Source organism: Sinocyclocheilus anshuiensis, unplaced genomic scaffold (genome assembly GCF_001515605.1).
Source record: "Sinocyclocheilus anshuiensis isolate Anshui unplaced genomic scaffold, SAMN03320099.WGS_v1.1 scaffold308, whole genome shotgun sequence".
Lineage (NCBI taxonomy): Eukaryota > Metazoa > Chordata > Actinopteri > Cypriniformes > Cyprinidae > Sinocyclocheilus > Sinocyclocheilus anshuiensis.
In genome coordinates, this window is record NW_015558619.1 from 1,120,030 (window position 1) to 1,138,673 (window position 18,644).

The 18,644-nt window shown below is 33.9% G+C and overlaps 1 protein-coding gene across 2 annotated transcripts in view; it reads right to left on the minus strand.

Moving 5' to 3' along the window:
- LOC107680511 (filamin-B-like) overlaps nt 1–18,644 on the minus strand; it is a 115,408-nt gene that overhangs the window by 2,779 nt on the left and 93,985 nt on the right. For both annotated transcript variants that reach the window (XM_016476412.1, XM_016476411.1), the window contains 13 exons: nt 16,703–16,831; nt 16,439–16,612; nt 15,349–15,507; nt 15,062–15,265; nt 13,612–13,764; nt 12,822–12,944; nt 9,378–9,644; nt 8,087–8,224; nt 7,884–7,999; nt 5,742–5,874; nt 4,372–4,548; nt 1,539–1,757; nt 1,246–1,458 (listed from right to left, as the gene is read on the minus strand). In XM_016476412.1, coding sequence (XP_016331898.1) covers nt 1,246–1,458; nt 1,539–1,757; nt 4,372–4,548; nt 5,742–5,874; nt 7,884–7,999; nt 8,087–8,224; nt 9,378–9,644; nt 12,822–12,944; nt 13,612–13,764; nt 15,062–15,265; nt 15,349–15,507; nt 16,439–16,612; nt 16,703–16,831 — 2,205 coding nt within the window. The remainder of the gene's footprint in view (nt 1–1,245; nt 1,459–1,538; nt 1,758–4,371; nt 4,549–5,741; nt 5,875–7,883; nt 8,000–8,086; nt 8,225–9,377; nt 9,645–12,821; nt 12,945–13,611; nt 13,765–15,061; nt 15,266–15,348; nt 15,508–16,438; nt 16,613–16,702; nt 16,832–18,644) is intronic.

Below are 18,644 nucleotides of genomic sequence, written 5' to 3' on the forward strand. Positions count from 1 at the left end.
TTGTGTAATGATGCTAAAAATGTTGCTTTGAAATCACAGGAATAAATTACATTTGAAAATACATTTAAATAGAAAACAGTTATTTTAAATAGTAAAATTATTTCAAAATTTGACTGTTTTGCTGTACTTTGGATCAAATAGACTGGTGAACAGAAGAGACTTCTTTAAAAACATTAAAAATCTTACTAATAAAAAACTTTTGACTGGTAGTGTATAGGCAACTTTAATTTTTCTCTTATTTCTAGCTTTTAATTGGCTAAGAAATCAAATACACTGCTGGACAATAACCAATAATAATGATTTGTTTATGTTTCTACGTTTCTGTTTTTCTGTGAAAAGTAAACAACTGTTTTCATACAACAATAGACGCTTTTGTCCATATTAAGGATTTCCTGGTACGACTTTCTGCGCGAGAGCGCCCTCCGGCTTCGAGTATGAATGAAACATACACCGCATGGAGTGTTTTGCGCTCCGTGAGGTTCATCTTGCCTTATTTTGGCTCCGAATAAAACATCAGATCATGCACAGACTATCCTGTCTCTTTGAATTTAAATCTGTATTTATTTACACCGGCTCTTGAAAACCTCTATGCAAACACACTTGCCTAAAAAAGTGCGGGGGACAAATTTACGTGATATTAAATGTGGGAGGACATGTCCCCCGCGTGATCTACGCCCCTGCACACACACACACACACAAACACTTCAGTATACATAAGACAGTATATAAAGTGCATTTTATTGAATGCATATGCATTTGTTCCCTGTAATAAACTTTTATCTGGCTCATGCTCAATTTGTGTCCAGTAATAACCCGAGATCTCACCTTGCGCGAGAGCGCCCTCCGGCTTCGAGTATGAATGAAACATACACCGCATGGAGTGTTTTGCGCTCCGTGAGGTTCATCTTGCCTTATTTTGGCTCCGAATAAAACATCAGATCATGCACAGACTATCCTGTCTCTTTGAATTTAAATCTATATTTATTTACACCGGCTCTTGAAAACCTCTATGCAAACACACTTGCCTGAAAAAGTGCGGGGGACAAATTTACGTGATATTAAATGTGGGAGGACATGTCCCCCGCGTGATCTACGCCCTGCACACACACACACACACAAACACTTCAGTATACATAAGACAGTATATAAAGTGCATTTTATTGAATGCATATGCATTTGTTCCCTGTAATAAACTTTTATCTGGCTCATGCTCAATTTGTGTCCAGTAATAACCCGAGATCTCACCTGCTTTACTGCAGTCCACAGAGAAAGACGCTTTCTGGCCCACGAAGGCCTTGCTGAGACCCGGACCTCGACTGAGAACCTTGCTGGCGTCAGAAGCGGCTCTGGGAGACGCGCTGTAGGAGTTCACGCTGCTCGCCCTGCTCGCCCTGCTCACCGACTCCACCATCAGAGTGGACATCTCGCTGGCGTTAGTCACGTTCACCAGCCGCGGCCCTGAACACCAGACAGTCATCACCACACACCATCATACACAACCCAATCACTTCAGCTCCGATCAGTCCGGCTCGGCTCACCTGTGACTTTGGCTTTAAACGGGCTTCCGCTGATGTGGTTGGGCCCGCTGTATTTGATAGTGATGATGTAGTTTCCAGGGGCCATTGGTGTGTAGTGCACTTTAAAGCCTTCGGGACACTCCTGACACTCCATCTTAACCTTCGACGGGCCCTCGATGGTGACGGCCAGAGATCCCAGCCCCGCTTTGGTGTTATTGATGGTAAACTCGGCCTGGTTACCTGTCAGACAAGGCGAGAGAGTCAGTATGATGAGAGTGTGAGAATGGAGGATGGTGTATTTGCACGCATGATAAACTGGTTCATGACAACTACAATTTTCTCGCTTCGTTTCCTGTCAACCATCAAATGTGGCATCACAATGGCTGTTGAGAATAGCATACTTTCTTTCTTTAGCATGCAGTGTGCGCAGTAGATTTTATGAATGGAAACCAAAACAACCTACTGCATTTACCAAATTGCATAGTGAACCAAACAGCACACTGTGCGAGGCATCCCAGCATGCAATGTGCTTGACCTGACCTTCAATTTCCAGTATGACAAATACATCCAAAGTGATAAAAACATTTCATTAATTTATTTTCTTGCAATAAACCAACCCAAAAAAATAAATAAAAAATTCTAAGTTCAATCAAGTATTGAGTTGACAATTTTAGACAACAGCAAAACAACATTTCTGAGATTATAACTGAAGGCATTTGTTGAATTAAACAAGCAACATAATGTGATTAAATATATTATTAATTTATATTAGTTATATAGAAATAGTAATTTAGTTATAATAAACGTGGTCAATAAAATAGAAATAAACAATATAATATACATTTATTATTAATTTTGATTTTTTTATGATATATAAATATATACAGTAAGTTATTTCGTTATTTAATAATAATAATAAATGAATTAAACTGCCAAATGTATAAATAAATGTATTAATAATGTATATTATTTAATGATATATAAATATATAAAAGTAATTAATTTAGATAATATAATATAATATATAATTAATTAATCATGGTCAAATTTATAAATATAAATGTACCATTAATTTCTAATATTTAATTATAAAATGTATTTAAATGTATTTAAACAATAAAACATGCAACATAATAAGGTCATGTGACAGTCTACAGTATTTTGTTACTGATGTAGAAATAGGAAATGTTTAAAGCTACAAAATATACCCAGTATTTTATTCTGAACAATCTGTAAACGATAAACAGCGATCAGTCGTCAGTGATGTTGTGTTCACGCAGACATTATCAGACACCAGCAGCAGGAACCAGAGACTATTCTGACACTTTTCATTGTAAAACCTAACATATTCTTTCCTTTAAGTTAACCATGTGGCTTTTCTTTTGTCTTACGCAGCTGAAATATATTTCTAGGTACCACATTAATGCTGCGACCTTTTGCACAGAGTTGAATGTCTCTGTGAGCTTTACACTTTTTCTGCCACTAGGCGAGTTACAATGAAGACAGATTTGTTCTGGATGTGATCCATGAGAAATATCTTCGGTAATCCAAGATCCTTCTGTTTAAATCATTCTGCTGAAACATTTGCCTTGTCCAAATACCCACACTTGCGGTCTTGGCCACTTGAGAGCGCGTGCGCGTGACAGGAAGTAAGTGCGCAAGACTGTCCTAGATCTTAAAGGTCCCCTGAAATGCTTAGAAACACGCAACGTTACTCTGTGTTGACGTCATTTTAACTGAAACAACATATTGATACTAACACCCAAAAAACTTTAATTATGATTTCATGGGGACTTTAAAAACGCCAGAGCGCAGTGCCCTTAACGCACACTAAATCCACACTATCTTGAATACCGCTCCGGAGCGCTATTCGAGGCTTAGTGTATCCCATCATGCATCATATGTTCTGGAAATAAATCCTGAGACTTTTTGCCGAGATCTCGTGAGAGGTCATGGAATCCTTTCCAATGTATGTGAAATATTAATAATAATTAGATATTACATATAATTTGGTAGTAAAACAAAGAGTTGCACATTTTATTGGTGCAAATGAGTAGTGGTGATAATTATTTTGTACAACATTTGCAACTGCTTTTTATCACTTAATTAGAAGCACCACAAAATTAAATTGTCATCTGTTATAGGGACTACTGAAGTTGAGAAGTTGATTTTAAAATGCAAAGTATTGAAAATAAAAATAAAGCTCTGTAAACACTTGCATTTTTACAACACTACAAGTGTGTCCCATCAAGTGATGAAAAGTTCTCCACACACTTGTGGTCTTCATCCTCACTTGAACACTTGGGCCAAATACAGGAAATACGTCATAGAAGTAGTCAAGTGATCAAGTGCAAAGACCACAAGTGTGGGTATTTGGACAAGGCATACATTTCTGGTAGATCTAGTCTATAGCCTTTTTTATCACTTAATTAGAAGCACCACAAAATTAAATTGTCATCTGTTATAGGGACTACTGAAGTTGAGAAGTTGATTTTAAAATGCAAAGTATTGAAAATAAAAATAAAGCTCTGTAAACACTTGCATTTTTACAACACTACAAGTGTGTCCCATCAAGTGATGAAAAGTTCTCCACACACTTGTGGTCTTCATCCTCACTTGAACACTTGGGCCAAATACAGGAAATACGTCATAGAAGTAGTCAAGTGGTCAAACGCAAAGACCACAAGTGTGGGTATTTGGACAAGGCAAATAAGTGTGTTCAGCGTGAGTGCGTAACTGCCCGACTTCCTCTCCACACGCCAAGTCAAAAGAAACATGGAGCAATCAGTATTCACAGAGTGGGAAACACGGACTGACGGCGCACGGGGAAAGCCCAGTGAGCGATGTGTGTCACCTGTGCTTCCTCTTTCCAGACCGGGGCCGTAAGCTGTGATGAGTCCAGCATCCCCGCTCTGTCCCGGTTCTCCAACACGCACCTGGAACGGACTGCCCGGGATGTGCGTCCCGTTGAACTTCACGTCGATGTCGTGGATGCCGTTCTCTCGAGGGATGAAACGAATCGCGTACTTGTCTGGAGAACAGAGTAAATTAACCAGAGAGTCAAAACATGAACATGAGCACAACTATTGACACAAACGACAACATGACAATCAAGTCACTCAGTTCATATGAGAGGTTTATATTTCCTATATTTACTTTTATATATTTAACATTTTCAATATTGAAGTTTATATATTTAAGTTTATATATGAAATTTTGCTATATTTACATTTATGTATTTAATATTTGCAATACTGAACATTATATATATAAGTTTATATATTCAATATTCTTAATGTTGAATTTTTTTTTTTTTTATCTATTTTCATTAAGTTCATATATTTATTATTTAATGGATTTAATATTTAAGTTTATTCATTTAATATTTTAAGTTTGTAAATTCAGTCAATACTGAAGTTTGTAATTTTAATGAAAATGTATATTTAATATTTAAGTATTAAATATTTCCTATATTTAAGTTTATATATTTTATATTTTTAACACTGAACTTTAATATTTAAGTTTATATGTAATATTCAATTTAATATTGAAATGTATGTATTTACTATTTAACATTTTCTGCATTTTAAATTTATACATAACATTTTCAATATTTACATTTATTTAATAGGGACAATGCATGTAAATAGACATTAGTATGAAACAAAAAGTAAACAAACAAGATTATAACATTGCTAATTAATAAGTTTACTTATATTTAACATGTTGAATTTTATATAATTAATATTGAAGTTTATATATTTGCTATTTATATAAGTTCGTAAATTTTAATATTTTTAGGTTCATACATTGTATGTCTATTGTCTATATTTAAGTTTCTATATTTCATAATTTCTGTATTTAAGATTATATAATTAACATTTTTAATACAGAAGTTTGTAAAGTTAATATTTAAGTTGATATTTAATATATTTTCTATATTTAAATGTATATTTTTTATATTTAAGTTTGTTGGGTGACAAGATGCTTGTAGTAAATATAATGGGTTGCGAATCTGATTTAACATATACACCTCTACTTCCATAACGAGATATTTCTGAGTGAAAAGCATCATTTTATGGAGGTAAACTGGGTTGTGAATGTGGTTTCATGATTCAAAAACACCTATTTTAACATGTAATGAAGTCCTTTCTTTTTGTAGTTATGACAGAAAATGATCTAATGCATCATATCTAGTTGGAACAGTTGTTAAAGAGCTCTGACCTTGCTCTAGCTCAGACACCACACACTCCTCCAGGGCTCCGGACGGACTGTGAACTTTAGCATCCATGTGGCCTTTTGCTCCGTTCAGACGCACTGCAAATGATGCCGGCTGATTCACCTTCAGACCCGACTCCTACATTAGTGAACCCACAGCTTAGAACATCTCACACACCACTGCATTCTGGGAAGGGTTTTCATGTGCGTACAATACCATTCAAAAGTCTGGGGTCGGTAATAAGTCTCTTCTGCTCAGCAAGGCTGCATTTATTTGATCAAATATACAGTCAAAATTGCGAAATAGTATTAAAATTTAAAATAAGTGTTTTCTATGTGAATATACTGTAAAATGTAATTTATTTCTGTGATGCGCAGCTGAATTTTCAGCATCATTACTCCAGTCTTCAGTGTCACATGATCTTCAGAAATCATCTACTATGCTGATTTACTGCTCAAGAAACATTTCTGATTATTATCAATGTTGAATACAGTTGTGCTGCTTCATGCTTTGTGGAAAAAAGTGATACATTTAGTTTTTCTGAATTCTTTGATGAATAGAAAGTTTAAAAGAATAGGATTTACTTGAAATAAAAATATTTTTTAACATTATAAATGTCTTTACTGTCACTTTTCATCAGTTTAATCCATCCTTGCTGAAGAAAAGTATTACTTTCTTCAAAAATCATTACTGACCCCAAACGTTTGAACAATATATTTTAAGTATTCACTTTTTTAAATTATGACTTAATTAGAATTTTAATATGATATATACTGTTATATGGTTTTGAATGTTTTAAAAGTGCACCAAGTAGCATAATACTAAAATAATCATAAAATGCTTATTTGCTCAATAAAAGGAATAAAAAAATAACTAAATATAACAAACATATAAATAAAAACTGAAAAACAAATAAATACATATATAAAATAAATAAAAATTATGAAAAAAATAAAAACTAAATAAAAAAATACATATTTAATTGTTCATAATCTCACCTGAACTCACTTAAGATCAGTTAAAGCTGAGAGAGAGACGGCCAACATTTGACAAGAGAGAAGATGAGAACTACAGGGCTTGCTGAACTACAGAGAATGATGGGAAAGGGTTGTTTCTAGCAGTCTCTCTGCTTTAACTGATCCTACCGTGAGCTTCACCAGAGAGGATTCTGTTAAAAGCCTTTAAATGAAACACAAGAGAAACACCAGACCGGCCACACATGTCCGACAGCTATTCAAAGACGACTTCACCAGACAAATCTGCTCCAAAGTCATGTCAATGATCTGTTTTTAACACTGATAATAATCAGAAATGTTTCTTGAGCAGTAAATCAGCATATTAGAATGATTTCTGATTACCGTGTGACACTAAAGACTGGAAAATTCAGCTTTGACTCTAAATTAATTATAAATAGAAAACTTATTAATTAAAAAAATTAATAAATAGAAAACAGCTATATTAGGGAAGTCGTGGCCTAATGGTTAGAGAGTCGGACTCGTAACCCAAAGGTTGCGAGAAGACTGGAAAATTCAGCTTTGACTCACAAAAATAAATTAGATTTTGAAATATATTAATAAATAGAAAACAGCTATATTAGGGAAGTCGTGGCCTAATGGTTAGAGAGTCGGACTCGTAACCCAAAGGTTGCGAGTTCGAGTCTCCGGTCCGGCAGGAATTGTAGGTGGGGGGAGTGAATGTACAGCGCTCTCTCCCACCTTCAATACCACGACTGAGGTGCCCTTGAGCAAGGCACCGAACCCCCAACTGCTCCCCGGGCGCCGCAGCATAAATGGCTGCCCACTGCTCCGGGTGTGTGTTCACGGTTTGTGTGTGTTCACTGCTGTGTGTGTGCACTTTGGATGGGTAAATGCAGAGCACTAATTCCGAGTATGGGTCACCATACTTGGCCACATGTCATGTCACTGTCACTGTCATATTAAATTGTAATAATATTTCACAATTTTATAATTTTTACTGTGTTTTGAGTCAAATAAATGCAGCCTGGGTAAGCAGAAGAGGCTTCTTTCAACAAAAGTCTAAGCCACTATTCATATTAATAATGCTGTTTTCCAGTGTAAACGTTGCTAGCTTGAGAGTCGAATAGCTGCGGACACGCGTCTGTGTGTTGGTGTTTCCTCATGTCTCACCTGAAGACTGGTAACAGTGAGTCGCCGAGCGTCGTCGACAGGAGCGTAGACGGGCACCAGGTAAGGGCTGTCGGGAATGTGCTCGTCGTTGAACTTTATAGACACTTCATAGTCGCCTGCAAAGAGATTGAAGATCAGTTGCTTGGGTAAACTCAGCTTTTCAAAGGGAGCACAGGACAGAAAGGTCGTGTGTTTTTTTATACCTGGTTCCTGAGCTACATATGAGACGCCACATGATCCGTCCTTCCTCTCCTCGAAGGAGATTTCTGCACGACTGGGGCCTTCAACAGCGATGGACAGACCGCCGGCGCCCGCCTCACGCGTCCACACATTAAACTCAGCTACATGAGCACAACAAGAAACATACACAGTTCAGTCTCACAAAGACAGTCAAAACACATTACATTTGCATAAGCCTTAAAAAAAATAAGCCTTTTCAAGATGACATTTGAATATATTTCCAAACCTTTTTCTCCTTTTTAATAGTTAAATTAAAATATGTAAATAAATTCAAAATTAAATGCCAGTACAACAAATACTATCATAAAAATGCAATTTTATAGAAAGAAAGAAAAATCAGGTAAGCAAATAATTCAACATTTCTTTATGTTTAAATGACATTTAAAGATCTACACCATTTTTATGATTTAAAAAACCATTTTTTTAGTTACCAGTAAATATAGTAAATTCAATGTAAAATTCAATTACAGGAACTACAACATTATGTAGGCATACTAACATAAAATATAAAATTGTACAATAATTTTAATTAACAACGTAACCATTTTGATGATTAAATAGTTGAACATTTCTTTATGAAAATGATTTTTTTTGGGGGGGGGATTAAACTATATATATTTTTTTTTAACTAAAATGAAAATGAGATTAAAATATTTAAAAAATTGAAGAAATATTTTCCACTAACTAAAATGAAAATTTAATTATAAAATAAAAAGATACTGTCTGCATTTAAGTTCAAATTACTGTATATTAAAATATTAAAATAAATGTAAAATTAAACTAAAATAAGGCAGTATAACACATACTACCAAAAGTATAAAATTTTTGTATGTATTTTACTTTTGTGTTCAATGGAACGAAGTCATTTACATGAATAAATAATTGAATATTTTTTTTTTTATGAAAATCATGGTAAAGAACATGTGTAATGAACAAAACAGGCTTTTCCCCAAGATGACATTTAAAGATATTTCCACTTTTTCAACCAAAATGAAAATTAAATCGAAATATTAAAACAAAAGGTTTTTTTTTTTTTACGCTAAACATTACTGTACATTAAAACATTCATATAAATGTAAAATAAAATGAAAATAAATGAAAGGCAGTACAAGAAATACTACCATTTTCACACCGTTACACCATATTTTCCACCCTTTTCCCACCTGTTTTTAAAACTAGAATTAAAATTACATTAAAATATCAAAATGAAAATAAATAGCTGGAAGTAAAAAAAAGATTAATGAGCGTTCATACCTGGCACACCGGTGTCGGCCTTCTCCAGACCCGGCCCTCCGGCTCGCACCTGGCGGGCTCCTCCTTCTCCCAGCGGGCCGACGGTGAACTGGAAGGGGCTTCCCGGCACGTGCTGCCCGCGGTACTGCACGCTCACCGTGTGAACGCCCATCTCGTGAGGCACGAAGCGCACGCAGTAGGTGTGATTTGCCACCGCCACCATCTCAGCCGCTTCCGTGGCTCCCGACGGGCTGCTGACCTGCGCCGAGACGTCCTGGAGGTCGATTCCTGTGGAGAACAGAGAGCAGAAGCTGACAGAAGAGACGGAGGAACGGCTCTCAGCTGCTCTGACTTCTGCTCGTTCTCAAGGCTTTGCAAGCAACATACAGAGACCTGAGCCTTCCTGCGCTCGGCTTTTATCATTTACTCAGCTTCATGTTGCTCCAAACCTGTATGACTGACTTTCTACCACGCAACACAAAAAGACTGAAAGCAGCACGAACATTTGTCTAAACATCTCTTTTCACGTTCAACAGAAGAAGTATTATTTTATTATCATTGATATACTACTAGAATTTCAGTTCGGATTTATTTGATTTGATTGAATTTTTGTTTTCACTTTATTTTTAATTCAAGTTTTCATAATTTTGTTTTGTTTGTGCATCTTTTAGAAAACAAATAAAAATCACAATTTAATGAGCAAAAAAGATGTTAACATTTTCCTTTTTTTTTTACTTTAACTTTACATTAGTATTAAATTTATATTTTATATTTTCTGCTTTCACTATTTTTTTAAGTTTTAGCAATTTTGTTGTTTTTGTAATTTTTATTAGTTTAAGGAAAAAATGGTGTAATGAGCAAAAAAAAGATGACAGATATTTTCCGCCCTTTTTTACTAGAAATAACATTAAGATATTAAAATTTTAATTCGATTTTTTTGTAATTTGTTTTAACTTTAATTTTAGTTGAAGTTTTAGTAATTTTTCTTTTCTATTTTATTTTTAAACACATGGTGTAACAAGCAAAAAATCATGACATGTAAGATATTTCCACCCATTTAACTAGAAATAAAATTACATTAAAATATTTATAATTTAAATTAGATTATCTTTATGTCATTAGTTAAAATAGATTTTATTTTTGTTGAAGTTTTAGTAATTGTGTTTTTGTGATTTTTATTAATCTATGTAGTTTTTCCTTTTTGCTTTACCTTATTTTATATTATTTTAGTAATTTAACAAACTAAACAAATATGAGAATTTTTTTTTTTTTGCATTTTATTTCAGTTAACGCTTATTTCAAGTGGGTTTCAAAAGGGTTTTATGTTTTTAGGTTTAGTTGACTATAATAACCTTGCACAGAAGAAATATTCATTTGGGTTTGCAATGGCAAGAGGATAACAATAAATAAATGAATAATTCAACATTTTTATGAAGTTGTAATGAGCAAAAAAAGCAGCTCTGGTTCATGCAAACACAAACAAACAAGTATCAAAAGCAAGCGTGTTCTGCCAACCTCGTGGTCCACATGCGGCGTGTTTATAACGCACCCTCCAGCCCTCCGCAGGGCCTTCTGACGGGTGCCGTGCCAATCCTGGTCACCCTCACTCGGCCCACGGTGAAGCGGGTCCACCCTGCGCTGCTCTGACCTTTGACCCCGAGCCGAATAGAGCAGTGCGAGTGATAGACGCCTCGTGAGAACAACTCACGAGCCAAAGCCAGAAGAAACCAGGTCACTGATAGTCACAGATGCAGAAAACAGCAGGAAAAGACAGAAACAAGTGAGGAAAGATACAGGACAGAACAGGCAGTGCATCAGACGAGAAAAACAGTAAAGTGGGAAAAAGATTATAGAGGAAGCATGTCTGATATTTTGCCATGTATGCATGTTATTTACACTCTATGTCTTTCAGTCTCATGAAACACTTTAAGAGCACGTTTGTGAGCTCAGAGTCGGTCAGATCCAGCAGCGTGTGTGAATGAGCTCATATGGGATAAAGTGATGTCTGTGTGGCCTGTATTACATCACCGCTAACTCTCATTAACCAGGACAGATCTCTCAAATCATATATGGAAGCAGTCTGCATGATCCGGTTTAGTTTTAACTGGCCATCTAAAGGCCTGTTCACACCGAGAGTGATGCGATGGTGACATGACAAAGTGCACATGCTCACTTGCATTCTCTACTGCAAAATATAATGCAGTTGTCATTTTCTAAAACTGATGTAAAAATACATATATCTTAAAACATGATAATGATACGGTTTAGAATAAAGTTATTGTAATACAGAATATCTTTATTCATCTAATTAGAAATATTTGATTGGTTTATTAATTTGCTTGAAAAAAATGTGTGAAAGGCAACATAATTATAAAAAAATTATAGAATAAAATTCTTTTAAATTACACAAATGACATTCACATCGATCAAATATCCATCTAAATTTTAATATAGTATCTTATTGGATTTATTATATTCTATTGATTATAAAAATAAAATAAAATACACCTAACCTTCAAGTAGTATTTTATTATTTTAATTTATAAAAAAAAAAAAAAAAATGTCATATTAAATATAAATTAATTATAATTAATAATAAAGTTATTGTAATACAGCATATCTATATTCATCTAACTAGAAATATTTGATTGGTTTATTAATTTGCTTGGGAAAAAAATGTGAGAAAGGCAAAATAATATGATTTAAAAAAAAAGTATAGAATAAAATAATTTTAAATTACACAAATGACATTCACATCTAATTAATTTATTATATTCTATTTATTATAAAAATAAAATCAAATAAAATACACCTAACCTTCAAGTAGTATTTTATTTTAATTTATTAAAAAAATATATAAATATATAAATTCATATAATTCATATATTAAATTAATTGTAATTAATAATAATATAACATCTTTTTAAACACTGTTTGTGCTTGTTAGAATTACTATTCAAACGAAATGAGGAGAAAACTGCCCTCTCTCACACAAAAAGACATTTCAGACTACGCCAAGACTCGTACTGAAGTGCAGCTTCAGCAAACCTCCTCGAAAGCCAAGCGCCAGTCTTCACACGAGTGAGCATCACGCAGCAGCTGCGCTGGTCTGATGGGAAATCACAGCAGAGACTTCAATCCGCTCAGCACGGCCTGCATATGTTGCCTTGTTTCACAGAGCCATGTGTTTTTACTCAAGTACAGCGACTCGATGCTGTAACGCAGGACGTGAGCCAGCAAAACAACAGCACCTTCATTTGTTTTGTGCTTTCTGGCTGGCGATCCTGTCAGAGAGTGTGTTAAACAAGCCAATAAACCAAGCCTTTTGACATAAAGTGGATGAAATGGTAAATAATTCACGCCTAATCTACATTGAAACTCCAGTTTAGAATTTGAAGAGGAATCGGAATGAGGACAGACGTCTGTTTGACATCTTCATTGAACCGATATGAGGAAGTTTCATACCTGGGATCTTCAGATTGAGATCACAAACGCTTCCAACACTAGCAACGGAAGCAGCTTTCTGACGGCGAGTGATGCTCTCACGGACACGACCTTCACCCGTCACTTTCACGCTGAACGGACTTCCTGTGAACACAGAGATGCAATACAAGTCACACAATGACAGGAACAAACACTAGACGTCTCTTCTGCTTTCATTTGATCAAAAAATACAGTAAAATTGTGAATATCACTACAATTCAAAATAGCAGTTTTCTATTTGGATGTATTTTAAAAATGCTATTTATTGCTGTAATGCAAAGTTGAATTTCACTTTACTGCTCAAAAAACATTTCTGATTATTATCAATGTTGAAAACAGTTATGCTGCTTCATATTTTTGTGGAAACCATTCATTCATTCATCAACCTTCAAGTAGTATGTTTAATTTATTAAAAAAATATATAACTTATTTGTGCTGAAAGTAAATATATATAAAAAATAAAATAGGATTGTTTAATTTATTACAATAAATTAAATTATTTGTGCCAAAGGTAAAATAAAATTACTTTTAAAAATAATTAAATAAATAAAAATGACATTCAAATCTAGTATTAAATAATTTTGGTCTCTTTTGAAGAAAATGATTAATATCATCTTATTAAACACAAATAATACGCTTAATACTCCATTTTCAATTAATTTTTTTTTGTCTTTTGCCAAATAATCTATAAACAGGTCAAATTCCACCTTATTTGGAGCACATTCTAAATTAAATAGAAGTTTTGAATGATGCTTCATGCACGATCTCTTACCAGGGACGTGCTCTTCTGCAAACCTGATGGACACTATGTAGGTGCCTGGCTCAGTCGGACAATATGAGACGCCACAAGTGCCGTCCTCCATGTCCTCTGTCTGTATGTCCACCTTACTGGGACCCTCGATGGCCAGCGCCAAACCGCCGTAACCTATGAAGACATTCAACATGAACAGAAAACACACCTGAATGCATGAGAAGTAAACACAGTCTTGATCCTACAAGACTTATTGTGACAAGTTTAATAGTGTGTGATATATATTAAGGACTAATTGCATAAATATTTGAAGTTCTTTATGTAAGTGGGAGATAATTAGCCACTGTGGTACCAATTACCAATTTTTGCTCTCTCATTTCCAGCTTCGAGCCACTTTGCACAACCTGTTTGGATTAAATTCTCAGCAATTAAGTGGATTTGAGAGCTTGAGAAAACATCATTAACGGCCAGACGTTTGGCAGACCTGGTTTATTTAGTGTTTATGTAGCTCGGTTAGGCAGGTTAGATGGTTCGGAAGAAACGGTCATTTTTAACATTTAACATGAATATCTTTGTTATAAAGGAAAAAAACAAGAGGGGAAGCACCACATTCTGTAATGTGACGCTTATAACCTCAGATGAACCCGTTTGTTTTGGAGAAACATTCATATCATCGGCTTTTGGGAAGAAGTTGATATGCGGCTGCTAAAGTTAGGTTGGTTTAACCAAGTGAAAAAAGCCCACTCTCAAAACTATGATATTTAGCTCTTTAGAAAAGTCTCAAGGTGGGGTAAAGGACTTAAAGAATGAAGAAATCGCCATATTATTATTATTATTATTAAAAATAGTAATAGTTCATATTAAATAAATTAAAAACAACAACATTAAATTTTATAATTAAATTAAATATTAGTAAATAAATAAAAGAATCATAATTATGAAAAAATAAATAAGTAAAATAAATTAAAAATTATTATTTAATAAACAACAAAAATGAATAAAAACATAAAAACTTAAAAAATAATTATTAACTACATTTAATGACTTTAGTACTTATTATTATTAAATACATTTATTAAATAAATAGATCTTAATAGTTATTATTAAACAGAATAGCTAAATATTATAAAATTATTAAATAAATAAAAATAAAATATTAATATATTAATTAAACAACAATATTTATTATTAAATAAAGACAGTAATAAGCATAATAATAGTTACTATCAAATAAGTAAATAAAAACTAGTATAAAAATATATTAAAAAAAATAACACCACCAACATAATAACAATAGCTATTATGATGATTATGATGATAATATTATTATTAAAGTAAAAGAATTAATGGTGGTTAATATAATTAGATCTATAAATAAAAAATATGATAAGTTGATGATAACCGTTATTAAATAAAGAAAAATTAAAAACAAAATAAAATAAAATAATGAAAATAAAAATGTGTTTCTCACCAGCTTCTCTAGTGTCCACCACAAAGTCGGCCATCTCGAAGGTGCATCCCTCCACCAGCCCCTGACCGAACACCTTGACTCTGCTGGCGTCTCCGATCTCAGACTGGACCACCATGATGGTGATGGGGCTGTTAGCAACGTGCCGGCCGTTCTTCTTGATGCTCACCAGGTGCTCTCCGACTTCTCTTGGGATGAAGGAAATGCCTGAGGAGACAACGACCAGTCAGGTGCTACCAAAGCAATCTCCCAGCCGGCAGAAAGAATCGGAGCATGTATTCCAGCCCCACCGATGTGATTGTTGGGCTGCCTCTTGAGCAAACAGGGCTCATCGTGGCCAGACGGGGCTTTGATGCTCGCGGTGAGCAGACTGAGATCCGTCTCGTGGATATCCAGAGAGAAATCCGCAGCGGAGCCCAGCTTTACCTGAGACTTCCTCTTATTGTCCTCTGAAGAGACCAAAAACAGATCTTACTACAGAAGTCAAGTAGACCAACTAGATTACTACATACAGAGAAAAATTGTAAGAAGTCTAATGAGAGGTTTCATGTAACTTTACAGTAAAATACGGTTCAATGTACAGTTTTTGGAAGTGAAAAAGAACAATGAAACAACTTTTTTCTTATCGGTTACGTACAATAGGGTTTTTGTAACATAATTTAATGCATTATTTTAGTGTCATTTGTGTTACCATGATAGTATTTTGTATTTGTGCATCTTCTCTATATCAGCATTAAGTAAAGATGAGGATGATGATAATAAATTACAAAATAAATAATAGCTATTATTATTATTATTAATCAAAATGAATAATTATTAAATATATACATAAAAAGATGTTAATTTATCAAATGAAAGAATAATAAATAAATGAAATAGCTATTATTACCATCAATTAAAAACTGTTAGTAAATAATTAATAATAGCAATCATTTATAAATTAATATTTATTGCATTATTTTAGTGTCAAGTGTGTTACCATGATGGTGTCTTGTATTTGTGCTTCTACATATTAGTATTAGGGTAATAATAATAATGATGATTATTATTAATATTAATATTACTATTATTAAATAACATCTCTCATTAATAAATTAGTATTTATTGCATTATTTGTCATGATTGTGTTTTTTATTACATGATGAACTTTGATTCATCAGTTGTCTCTTTTTTTGGTGGTTGTCAGTATTTTATAGAGGTACAAAACTGATTTGAAATATTTCAGTACATTGGCACATTAACACATTAACTTTTTTCCCCCTGTAAATTTAAGTTAAATCTGTAGAATGTAAAATGTTCCTACTGTATATTTTTACAATCAGGTTCTGGCAACCACATTTGCCTTTTTTTACAGTAAATAGTTTTTTTTTAGCGGTGTACCTGTGATCCTGGCCATGAAGGGGCTTCCTGCGATGTGTTTGTCATTATATCTGACGAGTACATTATAATCTCCAGGCAGCGTGGGCAGGTATGAAACCGTACAAGTGCCGTCTTTGTTGTCCACACAGTTGATCTCAGCCTTGGACGGACCTTCAATGGCCAAATCCAGGCCGCCTGACACAAAACACAGCATGTTTTCTCAGCAGAAGGTTTTGAGCTAAATGCTGAAGCAGCGTGAGCGTGGCGTGTTTGTACAGTACACACCGTCAGACGCATCTTCAGTGTAGATGGTGAACATGGCGGTTTTATTGGCGGTGCCATAGACCAGACCCGGGCCGTACGCTGTCACGTTAGGACTGTTAGCGTTGTTCACATAGAACTGCAGAGGACTCTCTGATAAGAAAACAAACAAGCATTCACTACAATGACAGAAAAAATACACAACAGAATGGAAACACAAGCAGACGGAGCAGGTGCTGAACACGAGTGTTTAGAGAATTATAAATAATTCAGAGAGGATCTTTTGTCCTGAAATGCATTATGTTTATACAAAAGCAAATGTGCAAACAACATAACTGCTGTTAACTTAAAGGAAAAAAGGAGATGAGTGAACTTCACAAAGAAATGCCTGGATATTTTTCAACCCAAAATAGAAACAGAATAAAGAGGAAAATTAAAAACAACAACATATTTTATGTAGAAAATAAAAGAGAAATTTGGAAAGTGAAAGTGAAATTAGGCCTAAAACAATTTAAATAGTCTTTTTTTTTTTCACTTTTTTTTTTTCCATTTTGGGGTGAAATCTTACCTGGAAAGTTTCTGTAGGTTATGAAAAACCAACAAAAAGTTAATTTACAAAAAAAAAAATCAAATCAAACCTAGAATAATACAATTAATAATAAATAAAATAAATACCAAAAAATAAAAGAATGCAAAATAAAGAAATAACAAAATATTTAAAGTATTGAAACAAATCATGCAAAACAATACGATTATACCATCCTCATGTAGACTGCAGGCACTCCTAACAGAATGACTCAACTCTATAAACACGTTCTTCCTGCCTCATATGGAGAAACAAGCCCATGGGATGAGGCTCGACTCTCACATTCATGTGATATTGACTGAGGTTTCTGATGGCACTGGACCAGTGACGGGAAAACACCAATCTCCAGCCAGAAAACAAGCACCTGCATGAGGATCTGCAGCAACACAAGAGCTCCATACCTATATTTATATATATTTTTCTTGTGTTTGTATTCTTTAATAATTGCACTGTCCATGGAGCGGACCTGACTTACATTTCACTGCTGGTCATATATTCTGTATATAACCATGTATGTGACAAATAAAAAATCTTGAATCTTGAATCCTCACAGATTCCTCACGGCTGAAGTCACCCATGAAGTCTTTCTTCACGCTGAATAAATCAGTCTGTCCTCAGTCAACCTTAATCTATTGAAAGGTGAAGCCTTCTCAACCTTCACCCGAACGCTCCCATGCAGCTCTGGGCCTCAAAACAAATCCTGACAGCACATTCATCACAGACGGCTCGACTCCCTCTCATCACGCTTCCAGGAGCTGCTATTAAAGGGTTAGTTCACAGAAAAATCTAAATCCGATCATGTACTCATGTCGTTCTGAACCCATATATGACCTTCGATAATAATAAACACAAAATGAGATGTTTCACAGAATGTCCAAGCTCTTTATCGTACAACAAACACTTGCATAATATGGAAAATTGCAGCCAAATCACTTTATGAAACTTATACCGGTTGAAGGTGAACAAATGATAATTAATGACATAAATGAAATTAATAAATAAATGAAATTTTATTTTTGTGTGAAATATTTTATAAACCTTCTATATAAACTTTTGTATAGAAAACCAAATGGAAATTTCTATTTATTTTCTTAAAAAAACAAGAGGAAATTAAGCCTTTTATTGCCATTACATTTTTTTTTGCATTGTGTTACCAGAAAGTTATGCGTTTAAAATAATTAAAATATGTATATATATGTGTATGTATGCATGTATGTGTGTGCATATATATATATATGTGTGTGTGTGTGTGTGTGTGTGTGTGTGTGTATAGAAAAGTACATAGAAATGTATAACTCTTCCTTAAAAAAAAAAAAAAAAAGAAAAAAAAAAAAAAAAAAAGAAAAAAAAAAAAAAAAAAAAAAAAAAAGGCAGAAACAT